This window comes from Ciona intestinalis, chromosome 2, assembly GCF_000224145.3.
Source record: "Ciona intestinalis chromosome 2, KH, whole genome shotgun sequence".
Lineage (NCBI taxonomy): Eukaryota > Metazoa > Chordata > Ascidiacea > Phlebobranchia > Cionidae > Ciona > Ciona intestinalis.
The window spans coordinates 2,940,145-2,964,286 of NC_020167.2; the positions used below are offsets into that span (position 1 = coordinate 2,940,145).

At 35.3% G+C, this 24,142-nt stretch overlaps 1 protein-coding gene across 5 annotated transcripts in view; it reads left to right on the forward strand.

Annotated features, from left to right (window-relative positions):
* Window positions 1–24,142, forward strand: part of LOC100186331 (probable phospholipid-transporting ATPase VD) — a 29,049-nt gene that overhangs the window by 951 nt on the left and 3,956 nt on the right. The window contains exons 1-23 of one of the 5 annotated variants that reach the window (XM_026840795.1): window positions 6,260–6,574; window positions 6,682–7,071; window positions 11,509–11,719; window positions 12,388–12,473; window positions 13,179–13,328; window positions 13,610–13,701; window positions 13,882–14,018; window positions 14,674–14,926; window positions 15,314–15,361; window positions 15,918–16,020; window positions 16,236–16,280; window positions 17,179–17,293; window positions 17,574–17,726; window positions 18,472–18,681; window positions 19,322–19,396; window positions 19,712–19,845; window positions 20,277–20,451; window positions 20,916–21,066; window positions 21,329–21,456; window positions 21,788–22,099; window positions 22,333–22,501; window positions 23,165–23,368; window positions 23,806–24,008. In XM_026840795.1, coding sequence (XP_026696596.1) covers window positions 6,462–6,574; window positions 6,682–7,071; window positions 11,509–11,719; window positions 12,388–12,473; window positions 13,179–13,328; window positions 13,610–13,701; window positions 13,882–14,018; window positions 14,674–14,926; window positions 15,314–15,361; window positions 15,918–16,020; window positions 16,236–16,280; window positions 17,179–17,293; window positions 17,574–17,726; window positions 18,472–18,681; window positions 19,322–19,396; window positions 19,712–19,845; window positions 20,277–20,451; window positions 20,916–21,066; window positions 21,329–21,456; window positions 21,788–22,099; window positions 22,333–22,501; window positions 23,165–23,368; window positions 23,806–24,008 — 3,657 coding nt within the window. In that variant the 5' untranslated portion in view covers window positions 6,260–6,461. Of the gene's footprint in view, window positions 1–191; window positions 314–4,093; window positions 4,685–6,259; window positions 6,575–6,681; window positions 7,072–11,508; window positions 11,720–12,387; window positions 12,474–13,178; window positions 13,329–13,609; window positions 13,702–13,881; window positions 14,019–14,673; window positions 14,927–15,313; window positions 15,362–15,917; window positions 16,021–16,235; window positions 16,281–17,178; window positions 17,294–17,573; window positions 17,727–18,471; window positions 18,682–19,321; window positions 19,397–19,711; window positions 19,846–20,276; window positions 20,452–20,915; window positions 21,067–21,328; window positions 21,457–21,787; window positions 22,100–22,332; window positions 22,502–23,164; window positions 23,369–23,805; window positions 24,009–24,142 lie in introns of those variants that run through there. The other 4 variants (XM_026840794.1, XM_026840797.1, XM_026840798.1 and 1 more) reach the window with 4 other exon arrangements.

The following is a 24,142-nucleotide window of genomic DNA, read 5'->3' on the forward strand; positions in this document are numbered from 1 at the left end:
TCCAACCTGGCATCTAAGTCTAAAATTCCATTAACTTAAAGGGATTTTCAATAGTACACGCAGTCACAATTATTTTTTAAATAGACTTTAAAGCCGATAATTTCCAATTTATTATGGGATATAACAATAACTGACATTGGTCTTACTAATCCCAAGTTGTTAAACCAATTCAAAGTTGACGTTTATTTTAGGTATGCATGGTACCATTGATTATCGTATTAGCTGTGCTTGCATTTAAAGACGCTGTGGAAGACCTGCAACGTTATAGATCAGACCTGAAAATTAATTCCCAGCCTGTCATGACGTATTGCCGGTAAGTGGTCGGTTGTGTTATAAAACAATTGTGGGAAGCGCCGGTGTTTATCCTCGAGACAATAGTTCACAGGAAGCCGGTTTTACAAAGGCATTTAAAAGCCCAGACAGTTTCTTTATACCGTTATATATTATTTTGCTTATAGTTTTAAGTAAACTTTATCATACATTTTATCAATCCAAACTCTATCGCTATGGTTTCTTGAGAAAAAAAAACACTATTGTCCTACTCTGTTTCTTTAATTAGTATCCCACAAAAGGGTAATTCGACATTTTGTCCGCGTGAACTTGAATGTTCCTTCACATTAAATACTTTAAAATTTCGGTCTGTGTGTGGGTATACCCAGCTTGTCATGAAGCAAAACTTAATAACAGCGAAACGAAGATTAGAAAAAAATATTTCAAATGTCTGTTTGGCGTTAAACGCTTTGATAAGCAGAATGTAAGGTATTTTTTTGTGTTCGTAATATACTACATTTCATGTTAATTACAGAACATACTAAACGAGTGACCATTCCTAGTGCTGCCCTCGTCAGCTTAAATTATTGTTGATTTTAGACATATATGTAAGACGTGAAAATGACAGAAATTCATAGCCGAAAAAGCGCGTACCACATTTAGAACTTTGCATCTTCACCCTCAGTTTCAAATACTTTGTAAATGTAATTAGCATATACCGGTAATCGTTAGATGATTGGGGAATCGAAATGAATGCTCTTATGTGATTCATAACAGTCGTATACTTCCTTGCCAATATACATTCTTACACAACATCCGATAGGAGCTACATAATATACATTCGTTAGTGTGTGATTAGTATAATCATGTTAATGATTAGCGATTTATTTACCTTCATTTGCCCCTTGAAATTTATGGATCGTAGCCGAGTGCGTGGAAAGGACCTGTACTCTGTACTGTACGTCCGTGCGTTGTGTGTTTGTTTGGTTGCTGCGTGTTTCTTTTATTTGTATGTCAGCTGGCTGAACAAAGAGTCGTTTGACCACAGAACAAAACATTGCTTCGAGTTTAAAGGGGTAGCATGCATATTAAATAGGGGACAAAGCGGCAGTTGAATAAAACAGTATGATGCCTATATTGGAAACTTTATATCTCAGTAGCACTGGGCATCTAGTAGTGTCTATCTAAGGAGAGAACAGATATACGTTACCGTTCTTTATAACAGTATAAGGAAGTTGTAACATGCAAAAAATACTTTTTTTTCTGTCAAGCTGTTCAGTTAGTAGAACCGTGTTTGTGTGAACGTCGCAACTATTTTTGCTTCATGCACTTTAATGCCTCAATTTGATAAATTATTATTAAAAACGATTTTCATCTCAAACATTCGGTTAAACGGTCCAAAACTGCACGTTTAGGATGAAAATCTAATCATACATGTTGTCTGTATGTTGATATTGAATCTGACCAGAAAAAAAAGTTTTATGCACCTATATGGTATAGAAACAACTTAAAAACAAATATGAAATTACGCTTAAAAAAAAGAAAATCGTTGGTAGTTTCAGTAAAAACAAACTTCTATTTCCAATAGTGCTGATGTGTGTTCGGAATTTCGCTATACTGCGAGTTTTTAAAGTTTGCCGATACAGGCACGGTTAACTATTTGTATGCTGGTTGGGAGAAAAACAAACACGCGTAGGTTGCATAATTGGATTTGTTCTCGCGTTTCGCTGTATTGACACGTTCCTCAATAAACACCTAGATCAGCTGGTTATACTGATGCAAAATTACTTCGATAGTTTCTTATATTCGTGGTGACATGGCACAACTGTTCGTTCAAAACAACCTAGGCAATTTATATGAGCCGCATTAGTTACAGTATGATACCGTGGGGTAAGATGGGACAACTTTAGCACATAATATCCAAATATCGCGATCGTGCTTCAAACAAAACGGTCTATGGATGGGAGCCGTGAAGATGCTTATTGATAATTTTTTGATTATTTTCTCCTCAATAGGACGAGAAAATAAAACGAAAAAGGATCCCATCTTCCCCCACCCTACAATATATGTTTTTTTCCGAATGTTTATCTGAATTAGTCAATAACGACAGACATCTGAATAATTCGTTTTTCCCTAACCGTCCAAAAAGTAAAAGATATTAGAAACACTGTTGTGGTAAAAAAGAGGCCGGTCGTGAAATGTAAAATTATTCTGCTATATGGCTTGTTAGGACTTGTACACGTGTGTGCGTCAGCACCGAATGGAATGAATAATGTCTTGTATTTGTTGGCCCATGGGGTCGTTTAAACATATTCAAGTACACTTCAATATAAAAGCCCTTTAAACCACAACTTCTGAGCACAGAACCTTAACTTAATTTTACGCAACTGTTATAGATCGCTTATGTATTCGCTTGAAATTCATTTCGCTTGCTTCATTTTTCAGGATTGATTTGACGTATATGTGGCTTATTGGTTTTGTATTTCATAGCTGAAAAACGTAGTCATGTCGTGAGATCGGTAATAATTGTGTTTTATGAAACCCAGAATGATTTAGTGCAGTGCTCTTTAACCTTTTTAGGGTTGGTGAACCCCTAAAGTTGTTGCGACGAACTTATGCACCCGTGATTGTTATACCGTAAAACTAATGACGTCATCAAGGAGAAATGCGTGCGAGAATAAGTCCATGTTTAGTCCAAAAGCACCGCTAATCAAAAAAAAAATCATTACAAACAGGTAGTTTGCGGTTAAAGAGAAGACTAGTTTCGTAAAGGTAGCACCAAAAACTGAGGAAAAAATGTAGGAAAGTGGCTAAGTTTGTTAAAATTGTTCAACATTTTGATAAAACAATACTCAATTTTTTGTTTGTGATGCACCCTTGTCAGATTGTGTATTAACGTACAGTCCAAACAAAGCAACAGAACGTTATTGTGGTCTAAATTTTGTCCCTTCTATGTAAAATTGAATACGACCGGTGCTGGCCACATGATGCGGATTCAGTGCAACTTGAATTATTGATGCCTGGTTAAATTTAACTTCGTTTACCAGGTGACTTCCAGGAGCTCTCATTGCCAGTAACTGATGTATTTGTATCTTATGTATTTGTTAGATTTTCACTCCTAATATAAAGCTTAAAAAATAAAATTGAAGATTTGCTTCAGAGATTAGCGAGCTACAGTTGGCAGCTGCTGTAATTTTTGCGTTGTAAGCAATCACAGAAAAGTAGCATACCATTATAGTGAGTAAAGCCAACACGGGGATGCATTATTCCGCGTAACGTTTCACCTTATTGTAATTCGGTCCTCCTTGGTTCTTTTCATAGCTATTCTTGTCAGAAAAACTAGAGTTTAGACCAAGCTAGGTTTCAATGGTGCCCACTCGTTACCCGGTTGAAACTGGTTCGAAACTTCTCCCCTTTGTTAGTACAGCATCCTGCGTACGATGATGCGTGTGTTAGATGACTAAAGCTTTGTCTTTTGGTGACAAGAACAGTTTTGTAACTATCAATATGAAATATAAAGTATGAGATCAGCGATTACCTCAAATGTAAACGACAAATGACATAATACTGCTACAGTTGTTTGCTATTTATTACTCAGTATGTCATGTTATAAAACTTCATGTGTTAAGTCATAAAGGTTTATGTATTAATTGATATAGGTTGCTACATTTCAGGGCTTTGTGTAATACGCCGTCTAAGAGAGCTTGATAAGTTAATAGGACTGTAATTAAACATAATAAACTACACAGTCTGTATTCTGCCCCATTGAGCCAATTGGCCGACGATTGATTATTTATCTATGCTGTATACTTAATGACGACAGAGGAAATGTGGCGGAAGAAGGTATAGAAATTCTAGTGGGCGGAGTACATTTTGTGTAAAGTCGTCTTAATTAGTTACTCGAACTAACAAAAGCTATGGGAAATATAGTTGGTCGTAAATATGTCGACAAGCAAAAGAAGAAGAAAAAGAGAACAGTCCTTGCCCGTACTTTGTATGAGCAGTGGAAAGACAGACAGCAGCTCGGTGAAGATCCTTTGATATGGAGTGTCAATCAAGACCTAAACTGTTCTGAGTCTGTTGATTTTTCTTGCTTGCCTCCTCGCAAACTTGATTCGTGGGAAACGAAGAGTGTTAGTTACAAGAAAAACAAAGTACGGACAACAAAATACACCATACTTTCCTTCATACCGAAGAACATGTTTGAACAGTTCCACCGATTCGCTAACTTCTACTTTGTTATGCTTATTGGTTTAAATTTTATTCCACAAATTAACGCATTCGGTAAGGAAGTGAGCATGTTGCCGCTTATATCCGTGCTCGCCATGCAAGGAATAAAGGATGCCTATGAAGATTACAGCCGGTTTGTGAACGACCGTAATGTGAACAACTCCACAGCAGCGGTCTATCAAAGGTAGGGTAAATTTGTAAAAGCCATTTTAGGTACGAAAGGTTATTGTTTTTTGTTCCTGCCTGCTATACAACGATGTTTTTCGGTTTTATCGTAATGTTGAACTATAGAAAATTCCTTTTCGGTTTCATACTTATATGTCACAATATACCGCAAGCGCATTGTGTGGGAGTTTTGTGATGTTAACGCAGTTCGTTAGAATCCTAACTTATATAACATGTTTCTCTATAATCTATATAATCTTCTCTGTTTTAAATGTCAGTCTACCCAGCAGTGTTTTAATGTCCTTGTTCCTAATTTGATATGGAGTTTTAAAATTTGCTATCCGCTGAATGTGAACAGTTTGTACCAGTGCGACTGTCAACCAGATGGTTGTTCGAGGCAACGACTGTTTCGTGAACTCGTCGCACAGCGGGGTGGTTAATTAACAAACAGTTCGATCAAAACTATCCCAGTGGGATAGCATGTTGATGCACCATGTGCCCTGGTTACGCGTGCGCTGGTGTTTGGAATGTTTTCTTAACCATCTGTCGACATTTTATATTTCCTAATAACAGCAAGTGGGATAACGAAAGTTGCCTATTTAACTTACATGCGTTCGACTTAAAATCGTGTCAAGGATAGTAGTGAAAATACGAAGAAAATAGAAAAAAATTCACGATGTGTTGGATATTATTGGCATAATCCCTCTAAGTTGTTACAGAGAATGTTGGCATTAAAAAGAGTTTTATATTGACTTTCATTTATTTGAACATGATATAAAGCGCAAACGAGCCTTAACGTAATGCACGCACCAACACGCGCATTCGTTTGTTTTTTCCTCTGGGCCTTTACTTACCTAAAATTAACTTCCGTGAGGTGCCGCAGAAGAGCTTGTAAGCTATTATAAGTGACACATAGTAACCCCACGTCACATGGCTGTCACCGCTTCCGGGCTAGCGACAGATACATCGCAATTGTACTGCTGAAAACTCTGATTTGTAATTTATTTTAAAGCATAATTAGAAGCAGTACTTATCTGTTAGCTCGTCAGCTTTTAAACGAAAACACTCCTTATTTGCGTTTCAAAGTACGAGAGATTCTAAATATATCGCAGTTCACCTGACGAGAGGAGAAAAGGTCAATGAAAAGAAAAAGTCTTTGTCTGAAGCGTGAATAGAGACGAGAAATATCGCACAATCGTCAGGTCGTGTGTGCTCGACGTTTGCTGTGTGTATTTGTTGCCCAGGCAGCTTTAGGAAATGATTTAGTATCCTGCGTTACACTGCCGCGTATTGTTTTAGATTAGTATTAGTATTACTTCTTGTTGTTTTCTTCAGTAAAGCATGGGAAGGCACTACGGCAGTCAGTTGGTTAGTTTGATTTGGAATGAATGCAAGTTATCATTTATTTCGCCGCAAGCGGTTCACAACAACGAAATTGGCAGATACTTTGTCAAAACACTGCTTCACTGCAGCTAGTATTTAGTGCACAGAGCTAGTCGTAGTACTTTTGTTTTGTTTGGCGACGCAGCAAAACAGCCATCGGTTTACGAGTTGAGAATTGAGATTTACTGAAGGCAGCATTGTTTACGATTTAATTCAGTATCTTACTAGCATATATTGTCAATTTAATAAACCATACAAAACTAGTGTGGTACATAATACAATATATGTATTTTAGCGAATGATTGAACTATGAGAGTTGGACTACACATTAAACTAGATTAGAAGGAACAAAAATGTCTGCATGATAACGAACTTGGTTCTAACTGCCTAATCTACTGGTTTAAGTAAAGAGAATGCATAATTCGCATTCCCCACAAAGCAGAGATGAAGACAGTTCAGTTAATAGATCTTCAAGCATTATGACAAATACAAGGAGTATACAAGACTTTCTACACTTCAAAAAAAGGTAAGAGCTTGTGTTTTTGTTAAGTTTTCATGGCTTTTGTTTCATGTTATAGGACACTGTGTTTCAAAAGGAAGTAGTTTATGATAATATGTATGTTTTCTTTGCAGGCGAATTAGAGGAGAGCATAAAGTTCGAACACTTGTGCCCCAGCATCTGTTACAAGAACAACATCACATTGAAGCAGATGAAAGACTGCAGCAGATCAAGAAGCTTATGCATTATTATGAGAAGAATAAAATTCGGACTACCAAGTATACAGTCTTGTCGTTCATACCAAAGAATCTCTTTGAGCAGTTTCATCGCTTTGCCAATTGTTACTTTGTCTTTATAATTCTCCTCAACTTTGTGCCTCAAGTGGGTGCCATACAACCCATCGTCTCAATGATTCCTGTTATAATGATTCTGCTCGTACAAGCTTTGAAAGATTTGTTTGAGGATTACGGGAGATACAAAAGCGACCAAGAGATCAATTTTGCCGAATGTCAGGGCCTTAAAAGGTATTTGATTCAAATTTCTACAAAAGCGACAGAATGGTTTGTACAGATTATTTATTTTAAAATGGAGTTTAAATTTGGTGTGTCTATTCTTCATTTTCTATTTAGAATTTTGTTGTTTGATTAATTTCTTTGTGTGCACTGTTAGCCTGTCATTCTGTGATTAGAGATTTATAATTTAGGTATTTGATACTTGTGTTTCATTTAGTTAAGTTTGTTGCAAGAGATTTCATGCAAAATTTTGAATTGCCAACATGGAAAGAATGTATATTACAGTAACAGCTATGTTTGATTGAATTCGACTCACAGCTATTTTCTATGCTGTTGCTGTCAGCATGGGCTATATCCTGAAGTTATTCTTATTGCCCAGGGCATTGGAATGTATTATTGTGTGTTAGACTTCTGTGGCTTTTTCTCAATCCACAAGTAACTGGTAAAGCGTCTTATTTGATTTCCAAGTATGATATATATATATTAAGGGCTTTATAAGACAGGTTCAGAAAGCGTTCATTAGAATTAGACCGTTATTCGTCACTGCAGTGTTATTGTTTTGTTTTTACACGGATGTAATCAAGCAACAAAGGGTCGCATGTAGAACGCTATACACACAGTTACTCTATAGCCTAAAGCGAGATATGAACTGTTGATTAATTGTGTTTCGATTCAGACATCACGTGCTTCTCACCATTTGCGCCATGTCTGGGCAAAATTGCGGCTTCGGTATTGCTTTTTGCCACAAGCCTTGACTACCGTGAGCGCTCGGTCTCTTTGCCATGAATAGTACTAATTAGACTTCAAGGCGCTTGTGAATTATTAACCGAACCGGTTGCCCGGTAAGCGTATCGCGCTGAAATATTGCCTTCGTTCAATCTATAAAACGTCTCTCCAAACCAAGTTGAACATTAACTTTTAAAGCTATCTTTTCTAAACAACCGCCGCGTTTAATAATAACAAGGACGCTGCAGTTTAAACTTAACTGAAACGACGGTGATTAATTTTACAGCCGACAGTGGTTAGCTTCCTTGTATGGTATGGTTTCTTGCACCATTTCATTCATTCTTGCATCACCACCATGTTGTTTATATTTCACCATATCCAGGAAATGTTTTTCAACTTTTCGATTGGAATTACCATTTACCGCGGGACCTTTTCTCGGGAGAACTAACCAAAGCTAAATACTCCTTTTCTGTGACGCTACAGGTTACAGCTTTTCGTAGTAATAACTTCATTGTTCTGGATGCGTCAGTGCTCCAATTTCTTACATACTTTCAACGAATTTAAAGCGTTGACCTCACTATACCATTTATTTACGCAATTAACCTGCGTCTATAAAATGACGAATTTAACCGCAAAAAGATCCCTACATGATTCAGCAAATTTCAAACGGCTGGGTAAACCAATTTCGCTGTTGAACGAGACCGCCTTTGTATTCGTTCCACCGTCTGTTCGTTGTTTCTGTAAAATCATCAGTGCCAACAGCGGATGTTTTACAAGAAGGCTTCGGTATTTAATTAACGCGCTTGGTCTAAGCCCTAAGGAAAACAAATATGCGATTTCTCGTACCACGATGCTGTATTGAGATTTTGTGCCAAAATACATGTTTGTTTTGTTGGACAACTCGAACCATTAATACATTCATTGCAGCCAGCGTGATGTTTATGTTAAGCTACCTCAATGATTGTATTTTTTCAAGCATTCGTCATGACTTCCTCTTCGTAATGCTTCCTAATTATTTGTTCCCCGGACGGATGTTTGTCATTTATTTACTTAAACTATAGGCGTTATTTGTTGATATTAATTAAACATTACATGTTATATAATTCCCAAACCGTGGCAAATTATTTTAACAGTATTTTTGGCGTTTCAACAGCGCTGGGTTTTCACGCTGTATGTTGACGTATCACTAAACAAGGGTAGACGTGTCTCGTCTTGGCCCACACCTGCTGGTCTTAATGTTTGATGGACGTTTAACTATGCGCTCAAATATAGAAGTATTACGATGACAACCATGATATTAAATGGGCCACTGCGAGTCTGTAAAACTCGACGGGAATTTCTATTTGACTTCTGAATGCCATAATTAGTATTAATAGGTTTCTAATAAAAGTTGACCTGGAAGTAACGATTTTTATCTTCAGTCTTCACATTTCGTAGTCTTTCTTGGAATTATTTTCGTAGGGCAATTTAAATTGATCTGAATCCTAAGCCACGAAAAATTCTTTTCTGTTATATATCATATATTGTTCAACTGCCATTGTTCGAATTGGAATGTTGAGGCAGTGCGTTGGTGGAAAGCCCCCGAAAGTCAAACAAACCGTGTCCGTGTTTCCGCAGTCTAAATATATAACTTCTTTAACTCGATATAAAACGTTAAGAATCAACTTAACAACTTTCGGTAGCTAATACCTTGTAAAAAAAACGGAGAAAGTCGTCTTTTATTAAATTCCCAACGAATGCGTCAACACGACACGAATTTCCACCATTGTCTTGTATAATAACGCAATAGTGTCTTGTATAATAACGCAATAGTCAATTAAAGTAACGTGTATTGTGTTTCAGAAATGTAATTCGATTCATTAACCATTGGGTCGTTTTGCCTTATTTTGCCGCAGTTAATATCAAGTCGTATATTTTAAAGAAATTTGAAATTACTTCGTACCAATGGAATGAAATCTCGCAGATATATAGCCCACTCGTTAAGAGATTTTGTTTGCTTCCTTGGTCAAAACGTGACGAAGCACTTTATGCTTAACTTTGCTTATAGCAGCACTATAGCAACGTTGTTATTGCTTTGTTGTGGTGACTACAATATGTCGTTTTGATGACATTTAATTGGAATTTTGTAAATTCTAAGAAATCGCGTAATCTGTAAAGTGTTTTGATAAATCAGTTTTGCACCCGTTTGAGCTTTGTATTACCTTCCAATTTTACTCCTTAATAATGTCTCGACACATTTAGAGAGTAAAACGTACAAACAAAACGGCCTGAATAATTTAGATGCCAAAGCCTACACTGCTCATTGGCGGCAAAAAAGCGAAAAGTTTTACCACATGTGACGTAGATCTCCAGTCATGCATTTAAAGGGACTTTACCGAAATACTTCTCGCATGAGTTAGTTCACTACAAAGAAGTAGCTTACACGCAAAACGCACGTCTTATCATCCATGTACAGAATGGAGAAAGTCTTTCGTTTGAAATAGGCATTCTCACATTTCAAACGGATTAAACAAATAAAAATGGACCACAATGTACCAAACGCTGGACTGACAGGGTTATTTTCTATTCACAAAGAGTATCCGAACCGATTTGCAAAGAAAAAGTAACCATACCCGCTTTTCACCAAGCTAAGCCTTTATTTCGAGTTACATTGTAGCCTTTGTACCTTCAACCATTTCTGTTTCACCGAACAAATAACAGGCTGGTGGCGACGCCTTAAACCATCCACCGGGCCATAGCGTGTAACGGGTTCCCTACAGTTCCTTTAAATGTTGGAATATAATTATAAATGAATGCGTTTACATTCGTTTAGATGGTATATATATATATATATGATTACATCATCCAACTATATATATCTCCTATTCGCATCTCATTATATTATATTTATCACGTCTGCGTCAAACTCCTTTCTTTGTGCCACTTACAAAAATCGTAATGGCACAACCGTAGGTCTAATGAACCGGACCATGACGTTTGTTAAATATAATGTAAATTTGATGATCTGGAAGTTCCTTATGAGTATGACGTACGACAAACGTCGCTTCGACAGCCACACGTTTTGTTCCCTATCCCAGCTTTTAACGGCGATGACTTGGCTTTAGACGTTCGCTTAAAATTTGGCATACCTTGACGCCAACCGGGTGTGTCTCGTAGCGCTTCACGTGATATGTAGCCTATTGTTCGTTCTAATGGCACACCTTTCTTCAACATTGGCCCACCGTCACGTGACACCGCTCATTTGTGACGTCACATAGCGTTGCCACAAAATTAAAAAATAACAATACGCATGACCGACTAACCCTCTCATTTGCCAGCGGCGGTTTCTATTTATGTCCAAGCTGTGTTTTAACAATGTTTGCCAAGATCACACACAGTTTAATATCAAATTATATACCCTGTTTGCTTTTATTGTTTATGACGTTTTAAAATTACTTAATGGATATTTTTTTGGCAAAATGGATTTTCTTGTTTTATTGTCACGTTAGTTATAAATTTACATACAATATCAAACTGCGAAACTGCAAACATTACATAACTGAACAAAATAGGTATATTTTACAATTTTAGTATACTAGCCATTAGCCAATAAAACTATTTCAAACTCCTACTAAAGACCCCTTTCTATACTCCAACCTTGTTATATGAACGAGCAACAAAATCCACACATACTTTCATCTATTCATTTATATGGTTTATAAACTATATATCTTTTTTCTCCAGCAATGATGACAAGTACCACACAATGAAATGGTCGGAACTTCAAGTTGGTGACATTGTTCGTGTGGTTTGCAACAGTGTCATACCAGCCGATGTACTTCTCCTACACTCCTCCGATCCTGATGGAATCTGTTTCATAGAAACTTCCAACTTGGATGGAGAGAGTAACCTCAAGCAGAGGATGGTGGTGAAAAAGCATTGGGGAGATATAAGGGTGAGTTTGTCTGCTAGGTCCACACTTTCCTCCAATTTAATGTAGATACGTTTTTAACTGTGAGAGTGTTTGAAGAGCTGTTGTTTTGTCGCTATCGCTATGTCTTGTTTTTCGTCTTTCTAGTTTCTACATTTTGTTGTGTTGGTACAGAACTTCAGCACTACACAAAAATCAGAATATATATTTTTTGGTAAAAGAACTTGGAATTTTTTTTTAATAACATTTGTATTATTTTTTGATAACTGGTAAACGGGCATGAGATATAACATTACACTTATGTTATAATGACTGTTGTTGCCCCATGTGAGGGTAATAAAAAAGTTGCATTTTTTATTTCAAAAGTTTGTTGACTTGCTCTAAGGAGTAATTACCACAACAACCCTCATTACGTTTAGTTTAATTTTATGATCAAATTATTTGTGCGAGCCTGCTTAGTTGTAATGAAGCAGGCTTTTCCTGATTCAATTAATTGTTTTGTTAGCTGTTTATCATGCTCACTAATAATAGGGTATGTGATTAATCATAGAAAATGTTGTGTTTATAGTTAGCATTATTGTGTTTGTGTACAAGTACATTGTGTTTCAATAATATTAATTATTAATAAAAAGAGGTAATGTTAAGAATGTATTAACAAAATTGTTAACCTTTTTTTCAATTTCTTTTTATAGAGTCATGAATTTCATCCGAAAGAATTCAAAAGCATAATAGAGTGCCAAACACCAAACAATGAAATTTATAAATTTCATGGCAATGTGTGAGTTGTTATTATCCATACTATGTAGGAATGTAGTGTATTACATTTCTTTCTTGTTGAGAGGATTAGAATTTATATTGACTATTGTTGTCAAAACCTGTTATCTTTTTCTATAAGAAGGTCAGAGGCATTCTCTGTCAGTAACATTTTCTTGGCAATAATGGTCAATGGAAAATTACACAGAATTTCTCAAAAGTGTGAATTCTCTGTTACTTGCCATATTAGTCACCTTACCTACCCACAAAAAGTTGCTTAATGTTTAACCAGAGCATTAGATTCTCTCATGGGACATGGAGTGTTTGTTCAACGTTAAATAACTCTTTCTTTGAATTCTGGGAGAAACGTTTCTTGTTTAACGATTGCGTAAATGAATTCTCTAGATTTCTTGTAAACAGGACACTTCTCAAGTGTTTTTTTAAAGGATTATCTATTCTTATTAACTTGTTTCACTGTCTCATATAAAAAAAAGAATATTAAAGTTAAAGGAAAATAATTTTAATATTTTGTGCCCTGAACAAAACACCCATTTTTTTATATTCTTCAATATATATATATTCAATATATATTCAGTCACCACAATCGGTATAATAAGTCCTGGTATATTACTGACTAAATTGTAAACTGCTGACTTAATTGTTCTTCATTTTTTAGTTTAGTATATACTCATGACTTGTTTAAATTATGGGAAACCCAAAATATTTTCAGGACTCCTGCTAATGGGGGTGAGAAGATACCTGTAAGTAACAATAACTTACTTCTGCGTGGATGTGTCGTTCGAAACACAGATTACGTGGAAGGTATTGTACTTTATGCCGGTCACGAAACTAAAGCCATGCTCAACAACAATGGGCCAAGGTAACTAAACCTTTGCTGGTTTATATTTGTTTGTAGTATGCTTAATTTGCTCTTTTGTTCTCGGATATCTTTGTGTTTCGTGTAGCTGAAAATCACTTTATTATTCCCGAAAGAGGATGACCTTGTTTAAATGTGTGTTTGAATATTATAAGATACACCTTGGCTTGTACTTATGGTAATCCCTTTACAGCAGAACGCAAGACAAATGCTTGTGTCTTTTTTTATAGTTTTTCAGCACTTACAAGTACTGTCTATCTAAACATTTATTTTGTTCCTTTCAGATACAAAAGAAGCAAATTAGAACGAAGAATGAATACTGATGTTATTTATTGCGTCATTCTATTATTTGTTATGTGTATTCTCGGCTCTGTTGGTAAGAAAACACACCAAGTATAGATATTAGTAATTAAAAATTACTGTTATTTCTAATTTTAACATTTTAACATGTTTTTAATTTTATTTGGCCATTTTTTGCCCTATTTTTAAACTTGTTAAATGTAAAAATTGTTCATGAAAATTTTTACAGAATTATATTAACGTTTTTATTTTCCAGGAAATGGGGTGTGGGCAAGTCATATGAACAATATACCACAAGCGGAGTTGTTTATTCCAAATGAAGCCGATGGTGGCAAACTAGACCCAGCCCTTTCTGGCTTTTACATGTTTTGGACCATGGTGATTTTACTTCAGGTGCGTCGACTTGCGTTTGAATTGGAATTGTTGTTAAAAATAGCCTGACTTCGCGCTATGGCTGAAAAAACCTCTTTAAAAGGCTCTGAATAGCTGTTGTTTAAAATTAAATTATAAAGAAAATTCTACTTAATGTGAAACCTCTACTCTGTGCCAAAGACTATATTTTCTTATGGTTTAAACTGCTTAAGGCATATTATAATCTGAAGGTTTATTTGCTTCAAGTGTTTATGTTGTCAGATTGGCCACACACACACAGTGTACATCTGGTACCTGGGTGTTCATTTTATTGATTTTAAGCATTTAACCGTTTGTATATTCATATTTACATTTTATTATGTTGGTCTATTGATTGATAATCGTAATGTCATGTTACTTAAAACAAACAAGTTGAAACAAACAAAAATTTCCTTAAATCAGTAATAGTTTTGACAGTTTTATCTTAGTTTACCTTGATTTATAGATATTTATTTTTATGACGTTTTGTTTAGTGATAGTCCCATCTTTAAACGAATCCTTAAAATTTTGTGTTTATTTTTCATCAGTTGTAAAATAATATATATATATAATGGAAAAAAACAACAAAAAAAAATAGTTAAAAATTTTCAATTTTATTTTCAAATTATAATTAAATTCAAATTCAATTTTCTTTCAGGTCCTCATCCCGATCAGTTTGTATGTTTCAATTGAACTTGTGAAGTGGATGCAAGTTTATCTCATCAACAATGATGTGGATCTTTACCACAAAGAAACCGACACTCCGATCCTATGCAGGGCTCTTAACATCACCGAGGACCTTGGACAGATTCAGTACGTCTTCTCAGATAAGACGGGGACTCTCACAGAGAACAAGATGATCTTCAGAAGATGCACAGTTGGGGGAGTGGATTATCCTCATGCAGCTAATGGTGGGTTTACTTTATTTAGTTCTCAGTTTTTGTATAGTTTGTTTTTGGTGTGGTGTAATTTCTACTCCTATGCATAGTTTCCCAAATTATGTAACTTTTTAACTTGAATTACCTTGTACATAAATTGGTGTTTATTTATTGAGGATAATTTATAATTAAAATTTCAGGTTATTTTGTGCTGATTTGTAAAATAGATGTTTTTAAAAAGTGTAATTAGATCTAGTGTGTGTGTTATCATATTAAAAATGGTTTAGAACCTCTACTTTAAAACTTTACTACATTTTTACACTAGGACTTTAAATAGTAAGATATATGTTTAAATCTTTACAAAAACTTTACAAACTGTCTCTTTACAAACATTGGTTTTATAAACAAAATATTTTCCAGCTGCCCGCATTGAAAACGCTGAGCCTGTGCCGCCATCTCAACACCCAGGTCAGTATATTGATTAAACTAATATAAATGCTATGATTTTATTTAGTAAGTGGACCATAAAAAAATAACGGCAATTGCTTCAACATGTATTTGGTATTATGTCCTGACCATACCAACCTATGTTTGTCTCGTATCTAAGCTGGCCTGGTTAAAATACCCAGACTTCCATTGTTAACAAGCCTTCCATAGGCTATTCACGCCGGTAGTTGAATGGAAGCATTCATGATCCAGGCAGAGAGGATTTTTTCTATTGTAAAACCTATTGTATGGTATGACTTGTGGAAAAGTACCGCTGTTAATTTTGCTTACAAGATTTGAGACAGAGACAGTAAATACACTGATTTGAAATGATTCATTGTTGAGAATACATTGCATGATCTGAGTTCCCTGTATGTTAAAAAAGCACCTTTATGTCAAAATGTCACCTTATGTTAACAGTGATAAAGCACAAACATTAATCCTGTATTCCTGTGTGGTTTTAAATTAGTAGAAACATTGTTTTTGTACCACATTAATTTTTGATCATTGAAACAACAAAAATACCATTTTTCTGTAGAACATTCCAAACACAGAGAAGCATTTCCAGAATTAGCGCGAGCAGATTCTGTCCGAAGAAGTTACCGTCGTACTCAAAGTGCGTCAGTTAAACCGCATCACAGGTAACTTGTTGAGTTGTGTTTTCAAACTGTGGTCTATGCCTGTATGGTAAAAAAGGGATATGTGAAAATAGGGTAATGGGAATATGTGAAAATTTGGGCTGACAGTTCAGTGTTAGACTGACACTGTGTGAAAATTATTCAGTACTTATAATTGTGGTTGTCAATATATTGAGTTATTTGTACGTATTGATAGTCTTTTCTGGTGTTTAACATAGAGAGCAGTTTATTCGGAATCGTAACAGCTTGTGGGACGCCATTCTGTAAGTTTCCATGCAGTTTCGTGCTTTTTCATTTCTTCAGCTTATGCATGGTTCATAATGTTACAAAGAGTTACAGCATGTCATGTGTGTGCCAGTTGCTACAATTTTACTCTATTTAAAAAATACAAAACCCTGAAAAATTGGCAAGAAACAATAGTTTAGCTTAAGTGACAGTTAAAAAACTGGCTTATCAGTTAAAAAATTTATATTTTAAACATTACTTGCAAAATGCTGCCAAAGCAGCAAGTATTTGTATTAAGTTACAAGTGACAGCCAAACAAAATCTAGGTTTGGGCTTAAACATATATGTGTATGATTCAGTGTGACATTTTATTTTGGATTGCCATTGTACTGTCTGTGTGGATTTTCCATTGACTTTGTTTTACACCAGCTTTACAGAACATACCAGATGCATCTGTTTTAATAAACAATTCCAAGTGACATGACTGGACTGCAATATTTTAGCGTTTGAAAATATTGATCACAGCATACATTCATTTGCTAATGTCACGTTGAACTTAATAATCAGTATAGTAATTGTATGAAGTACACTTGACAACTTAATGAACAATGCACTGATGGATATAATATTGATTTCTTGAGCATCCACTCCAAGGCTAACAGCTTCAGTGTTATGTCTGTCATAAACATTACCAATGCTCTTCCCAATATGATACAGGAATGTTAATGCCACAACAATGAAATTCTGCTTGTTATTATTTGCAGTGTTATTGAGACTGTTACATATAATGTTGTTTTAACAACCCTCGTTTTGTCATAATATCCAGTCTTTTGTTCAACCATTTTTCTTCGGTACCAAAATTAAAGAAACAAATAAAAGCTATTATGATTATATAGCATTATTTTTATGATATATTTCATTTCTTTTTTTGTTCAGACAAAGCCAGAAACATGGCCATGGGACTGAAGAGAAACCTGTAGATGGTGAAACACAATTGCAAAATGCAACGAAATCAGCTCCAAACTCGCCAGCTAACTCACGAAGGGCAAGGGTAATCATATATATAAATTTTCATGCATTTAAAGTTCTAATTAAAAAAAATAGTGTGTTGCAACAGCTGAGTAGTTAAATTACCTGCCTTAGTACAATAAAACTTGTTGGTCCAACAAATATAAAAAAGTAATTATCCAAAAAGTTACAGAAGTAGTAACTTATAAGCTGACAGGATGTGTTTAAAACACAAACACTAAGAGTGTCGTTCCCCTTGACAATTAAATCAGTAAGTTTATGTTACATTCATTCATCATACTCATAACCCCCCTTTAACACAGATGAGCACGAAGCGACCGGCCACCCATCATCGACGAAACATCAGCTCTGTCTCCGCACGAGAAGTCCTCGCTACTGTTGCTCAGGACGAGGTAGCGCCACCCGGTGTTGAGCCGGTGGAGCCGATGTACGAGGAGATCGTTGACGAAGCCTTGGTGAGTGGGAATTAGAGTCTAAATTCATTATATGTACAATCGCCCTATTCAGCGGGGTTGACTGTGGTTCTATTCAGTGGGGTTGACTGTGGTTCTATTCAGCGGGGTTGACTGTGGTCCTATTCAGCGGGGTTGACTGTGGTTCTATTCAGCGGGGTTGACTGTGGTTCTATTCAGCGGGGTTGACTGTGGTCCTATTCAGTGGGGTTGACTGTGGTTCTATTCAGCGGGGTTGACTGTGGTCCTATTCAGCGGGGTTGACTGTGGTTCTATTCAGCGGGGTTGACTGTGGTTCTATTCAGCGGGGTTGACTGTGGTCCTATTCAGCGGGGTTGACTGTAATCAAATAATACAACTTGTTGATATATATCAGCAATCACAGAGATGCAGAAGGAAGTTTTATTCAATAATTTATCTTCCAAAATTTTTGCTGATGGAAATTTACCTTTAAATTCAGTATTTTAAAAATAACTTTGAATAATTGTGGGTTTTCAAGTTCCTAATTATTTATACTAGTGTATAGTTTAGATTACCAATTTATCCATACCATATCGCATATCCATTCTATAACTTTTATGTTCAAAACTCAGAGCAATCTTAAACCTTAATTGCGGAATATTTAACAAATAAAATTAAACCACAAACCGGATATTCGTTTGTTTTTCATTTCAATTCAAATTTCAACTAAAAAACCCCCCACTTGTAAACCAAGTACTCCCGTAATTGACATCCGGTTTCAATTCAGGAAACTGATGTAACTCCTGATCCCGTGTTATATGAGAAGCTCACCTCCTCTTCTTATTCCTCTATCACTCCTCAAGGAGCATCCTCCGAGCTCCCATGTCCGGAGAAAACTCGGATTTGGGATTTTTTCGTAAATCTTGCGATTTGTAACACAGTCGTCATCTCAAATGATAACAGCGAGAGTGCTTCAACTACACCAGACCCTTACTCGGTATGTAGTGTTACTTTTTAGATCACTAATAATCAATGCATCTAACAAGATTTTTTTCCAATCTTACAAAATTTATTGTTAATTTAGATTGTTATGTACAGAATCTGTTAATTTTGGTTCTTAGTATATACAGTTTAGTTTAATCACATAAATTACAGTCTTGTAGTAATATCACAAACCTAAACTTTAATTGATATAGGCTAACAGTTTTGTGAATGACCTAAAATTCCAACTCATAGTCATCAAACACATAGTAGTAACACCTATGCGTGTAGTTTTGCATGGACTTAGTTTTTGAATGACGAACTTTGGTCATGATATTAGTCATACAATTTTAGTGACTAAGCATTATTAGCAAACACGTTTTGGTGACCTGTATCAAGTTATATGCATGCCAATTTTGGTGGTGTCTAAATTTTATAGATTTTAAGTAGTATGGTGGTACTTGAGTTTTAAATCAACTTTAGACGTGCTGTATTTGATTGTATGTAGCTCTTTGGCGTAACCGGGCAAACCAAACTTGAATATGTATTTAAATTGGGATTCCAACGAAACTAAATGTATTCGCAATAAGTTTTGTATTTGAAATCCTGTTATGGACGTACTAAACTTTATTTGAACAATTTTTTTCTGGTGTCAGGAGATTGCTAGCGAGGTGTCGACTGCTTCTGGCAGTAGTCTGCTGCCACAAGTGCTAAAGAAAGTCCATCTGAAAGTAAAAATTGCGTGTCACTAATCACCTCTCTGCAACAATCATTTAATTTCTAATGATACTTGCATGATTCCTTATTTGAACTCACATGCATGAGCGGCATCATGAAATAATGGTCATATGATCTTTGAATCATGATCATGGTTCACAAAAATTCTTTTCATACCCGGCAATGCAACTTTACTTACTATACAGAAATTTGCTGCATTTTTATTTTATTATTCTAATCAATCAGCATGTGGCTCCTCTTATTTGATAATATTTCTTTGTTTATATTTAGTACACTTCACTGTTTTAACATAAATTTCAATTTTCTAGCTTACCTCACCTAGCAGTGACACCTACAAGTCAATATCCCCACATTGGTCGCCTAAAATAAACGCACTTAAAATGAATGGAAACACAAACAACTCAGCAAACACAGGCGCACAAATTGATTCCGAGGACACAGGGTAAGACACAACATATAAACATGTTTTTTATATTTATTGCCCCTCAGCCCTCATATTTTTAACGTAAATTTCATTTCATTTTTACCGTAAATTTCACGAGACGATGATTTTCATTTCTTGTTATATTGCTATCACCTATAATATATTTATATTGATCATACGTCATACCCTTGGAAATGTGTCACCATATGCCAAAAGAAACATTGATTTTTAACAAGTCACCACCAATTTTTGTGCCATGAAAAAGAAAATGATCAAACATTAATATTTACATACATATTTTTCGTGTTGTATTATTTGTTCTAATTAATTATTATATAAATTAGCTATGTATATTCTAAGACACAGTTTAACACTCAATTGTTTTGAAAAAGCTAAGCAAATCCTGCATCACTACATTTTACAAACAAAATCTACTACTATTTTTACAGACCTACGGATGCTGACCTCAGCAAAATACGATACGAGGCAGAATCACCTGACGAGGCTGCGTTAGTTTATGCCGCGCACGCCTATGGTTGTGTTTTAGCTCACCGGTCGTCACAAGGTGGCCGGGAGAGCGTTACAGTTACGCTTCCCAACGGAGAGGGGAAACTAAAATTTGAAGTAAGATCTGTGGTTTTTAAAACCTTGTGTTTTACTATTTATTTATTGTCAAATACAGTATCGTGAAATAGATTGGATATCCTTTGCAACTAAATCCCATATTTCCTAATCCTGTTTTGAACTAACAACGCTTGTATAGAGTCGCGTTTACTACCAAATGGGACAAGAAAAGAGAATAAAATATGTCCTGTTCTACCCCACCCTACTACAATGTATTCAATATATAATGTTTAAAAATAGATTGTGTGCTGTTGTTGTACTTTTTTGATCTCTGGTCTAATGTGTATGTGTTTAGGAAAAGAAATATGCCACAACATGTGGTCATGTGGTGCTTGTAAATAAACATTGCTTAAACATGTGGTTAGCATAACGTATGGTGTAATCACATGACGCATAAACATTTTACAATATTTGTGCAAGGTACACTACTATTTATGCTCATATTTTAACAACGGTTTTGGCAGGTTCTTCATAAACTACCTTTCGATTCAACTCGTAAACGAATGTCAGTCATAGTACGTGACCCACGAAACAACGAAGTGGTTTTATTTTGTAAAGGAGCAGACAGTGCCATACTTTCAGCACTCGCTGATGAACAAGAAGATGTTCAATTCAGTGGGTTTTTATTGCCAATTTAATGTATTTGTGTTTTTAAGAAATCCATATGATGTATGTGTACAGTACATTAAAAAGATAAATGATTTTTAATGTAATACCTTTTCCCAAAGTGGAGAAATATAGAAGGTCTAGTTTCAGACTACTAAACTTTACCTTTGTGTTTTAAAAATGGCTTCCCTCCAATTATGCTACGAGTGTTAACCATAGTGTTTTTGGTATATTGTTACGTAAGGCATACCATTATTTTTACAAATTACAGACTTAAAAACACCAAGGAACAATATCGCGACGCAGGCGAGCAATTCAGCTGAACTCGTGAACAGAACGAAACAGTTTCTGGATAAATACGCTCGTGTTGGACTTCGAACACTCTGTATTACTAAAAGAGTAAGTCAAACTATTAAAAAAAATTATTTGGTTTCGTGAATACAATACAATCCTGTCTGACTTCCAGTATTGTATTTAGAAAGTTTAGCAGTACATTACAGAATATGGGTTCGAAGCTTGATTAGGGCACTGTTGTGGGCAGTTGTCCCTTTTTGCTTCTCCAAATTATCAGCTTTGATAAAAACCTAAACTCACAAAGTTGCATACCTTAATCGAATATGTGGTTTATAATACAGAACACCTGTGTTATGAAGACTTTCAATGCCACTACACTCTGATAAAAAAGTAACACCCATTTAATTTGACCAACTTGTAAAACATTATTTTTCAGGTGCTTAGCGAAGCTGAATACGAGGAATGGCTGACGTTGCACAAAGAAGCAGAGAGAGCTATTGACGAAAGAGACCAGCTGCTAATGAACTCGTACGTTCGTATCGAAACTGATCTTGAGCTGCTAGGGGCAACGGGTATAGAGGACAGACTGCAAGACGGCGTCCCTGAAACGATAGAAGCTCTTCGGCAAGCGGGGATCCAGGTTTGGGTGGTGACGGGGGATAAACGGGAGACGGCAATCAACATCGGCCACTCATGTCGACTTATTCATCAGAATGATGAAGTTATCAATCTCATCACTGAAACTTCGGTAAGTTTTACTTTAACACACCCTTGTGATTTCTACAACATAATTTTAAAATTAAGTCTAGTTTGACAAAACCTATTTTGCCTTAAATTTCAACAAAACTAATTCTAATGACTATCTTTACTTTTACCAAAAGTGCAGTTAGCAATACACAGTTTTTCAATGTGTAAAAAAGTTAAAAAGGCAATAAAAAAAATGTAATAAATACTAAATTTAATTTTCCCTTTTTATTACAGGAAGCGTTGTCCGAGTTACTTGACACGCATATCGATAAACAAGAAACAAAACGTGGAAAGTTGCCAGAAATTCAACAACAAACGTCAATCCTTTCGTTTAATGTTTCGTTCAGTTTGCCCAACTCCACATCTTACCCAACCATTGATGATAAAGATTTACCAGCACTGGGTAAGCCTTGTGTATTATAGTAGAGTGGGGGAAGATAGGACACCTTTTCATTCTATTTTCTCGTCACATTTGGTAGCAAACAAAGAAAATTCAAATTATTGTAGAACTGTATCCTCCCAACTCCCATATACCGTTGTTAATTGTTTAAAACACGATCAGGATACTTGGATATTACGTGCTAAAGGTGTCCCATCTTCCCCCACCCTACTATATACATATAATAATTATTTCAAAGAAATTGACAAAAGAGAATGAAATATTTTTTATCTTACCCCTTACAATGTATTCAATAAATAATCACTAGGTAAGCGTTGTGTATTATATATAATAAATATTTCAAAGAAATTGAGTAAATGTATTAATATATATTAATATGTATATATGTTGCTGCTGCTGCCATGCATTTTAAAGTTTTGTTCCTGATCTTAAATGGCAAAAAACGCCAAAAAAATTACCAAAAGGTTTCTTTCAAAAGTAAACAAATAGGATTTCGTAACATTTCAATATAATACATAAAATTTTATTTTTCCCTTCCCTTTATATTAGACTTTTTTAAACAACAAGTAAAATAGTTTTTAAATATTCCAACCTGATTTGTGATTTTCAATAACAGTTTTCTAAAAACCGCTTCAACTGATTTACTCAACCAACCCTTTATTCCAGTGATGGTAATTGACGGGCGAACACTGGGGTTCGTACTCGGCAACAAAGACCAAGCTTCAAACACCACCAAGGAAATGTCGGATAAGTTTGTTCGTCTTGCTCGAAGATGTCGTTCCGTGTTATGCTGCAGGGCTACACCTTTACAAAAGGGTCAAGTGCTGAAACTAATAAAGGACAAATTAAATGTCATGACACTCGCAATCGGTAAGTGAAACGGAAGTCATTAAAACATAATAAGGTCTAGGTTTTGATCAATTTTATTCAAGCATTTCCGATACACACATAACAATCTGAACACAAATAACATTCAGACTAAATTAAATTTTTAAACTAGGTAAGTGTTTTCAACTGTTGCCTAGTATGTTCTAAAAGGTTTTCAAACACACTTTCACAAACCTCAAAAAGTTGAAAAACACTCGACTAAGTTTTACATAGCACTCTCAAGTATTTTTTATTTTCATAATATATTGTTTTAAATATAGAATAGAAGAAAATAAAATACTCCTTTAACCAACCTTTAAAAATGCCCCTATTTACCACTGTGTCTTTGATTTTTTTTTAAATTACATTAAATTTTAACCATTTTTAAAAAAATATTTTTTATTAATTTTATATAAAAAATCGAACTTGTATTTAAACAGGTGATGGTGCAAATGACGTTAGCATGATACAAGTGGCTGACGTTGGCGTTGGGTTAAGTGGCCAGGAAGGCATGCAGGCAGTGATGAGTAGTGATTACGCAATAGCTCAGTTTAGATTTCTTAAGAAACTTCTGCTTGTTCATGGTCATTGGAACTATGCTCGTCTCGCTTCGATGGTTCTTTATTTTCTTTATAAAAATGCGGTAAGTCGTCAATTAATGGTAGATCTAGATTATAAAAAAAAGAAAAAATTCCCCAAAACCAATTACCCACAATGTAACATACTTGGTAACTCGTAAGTTGGCACGAGGTGTATGAAACAGAACACTCGTGTTTT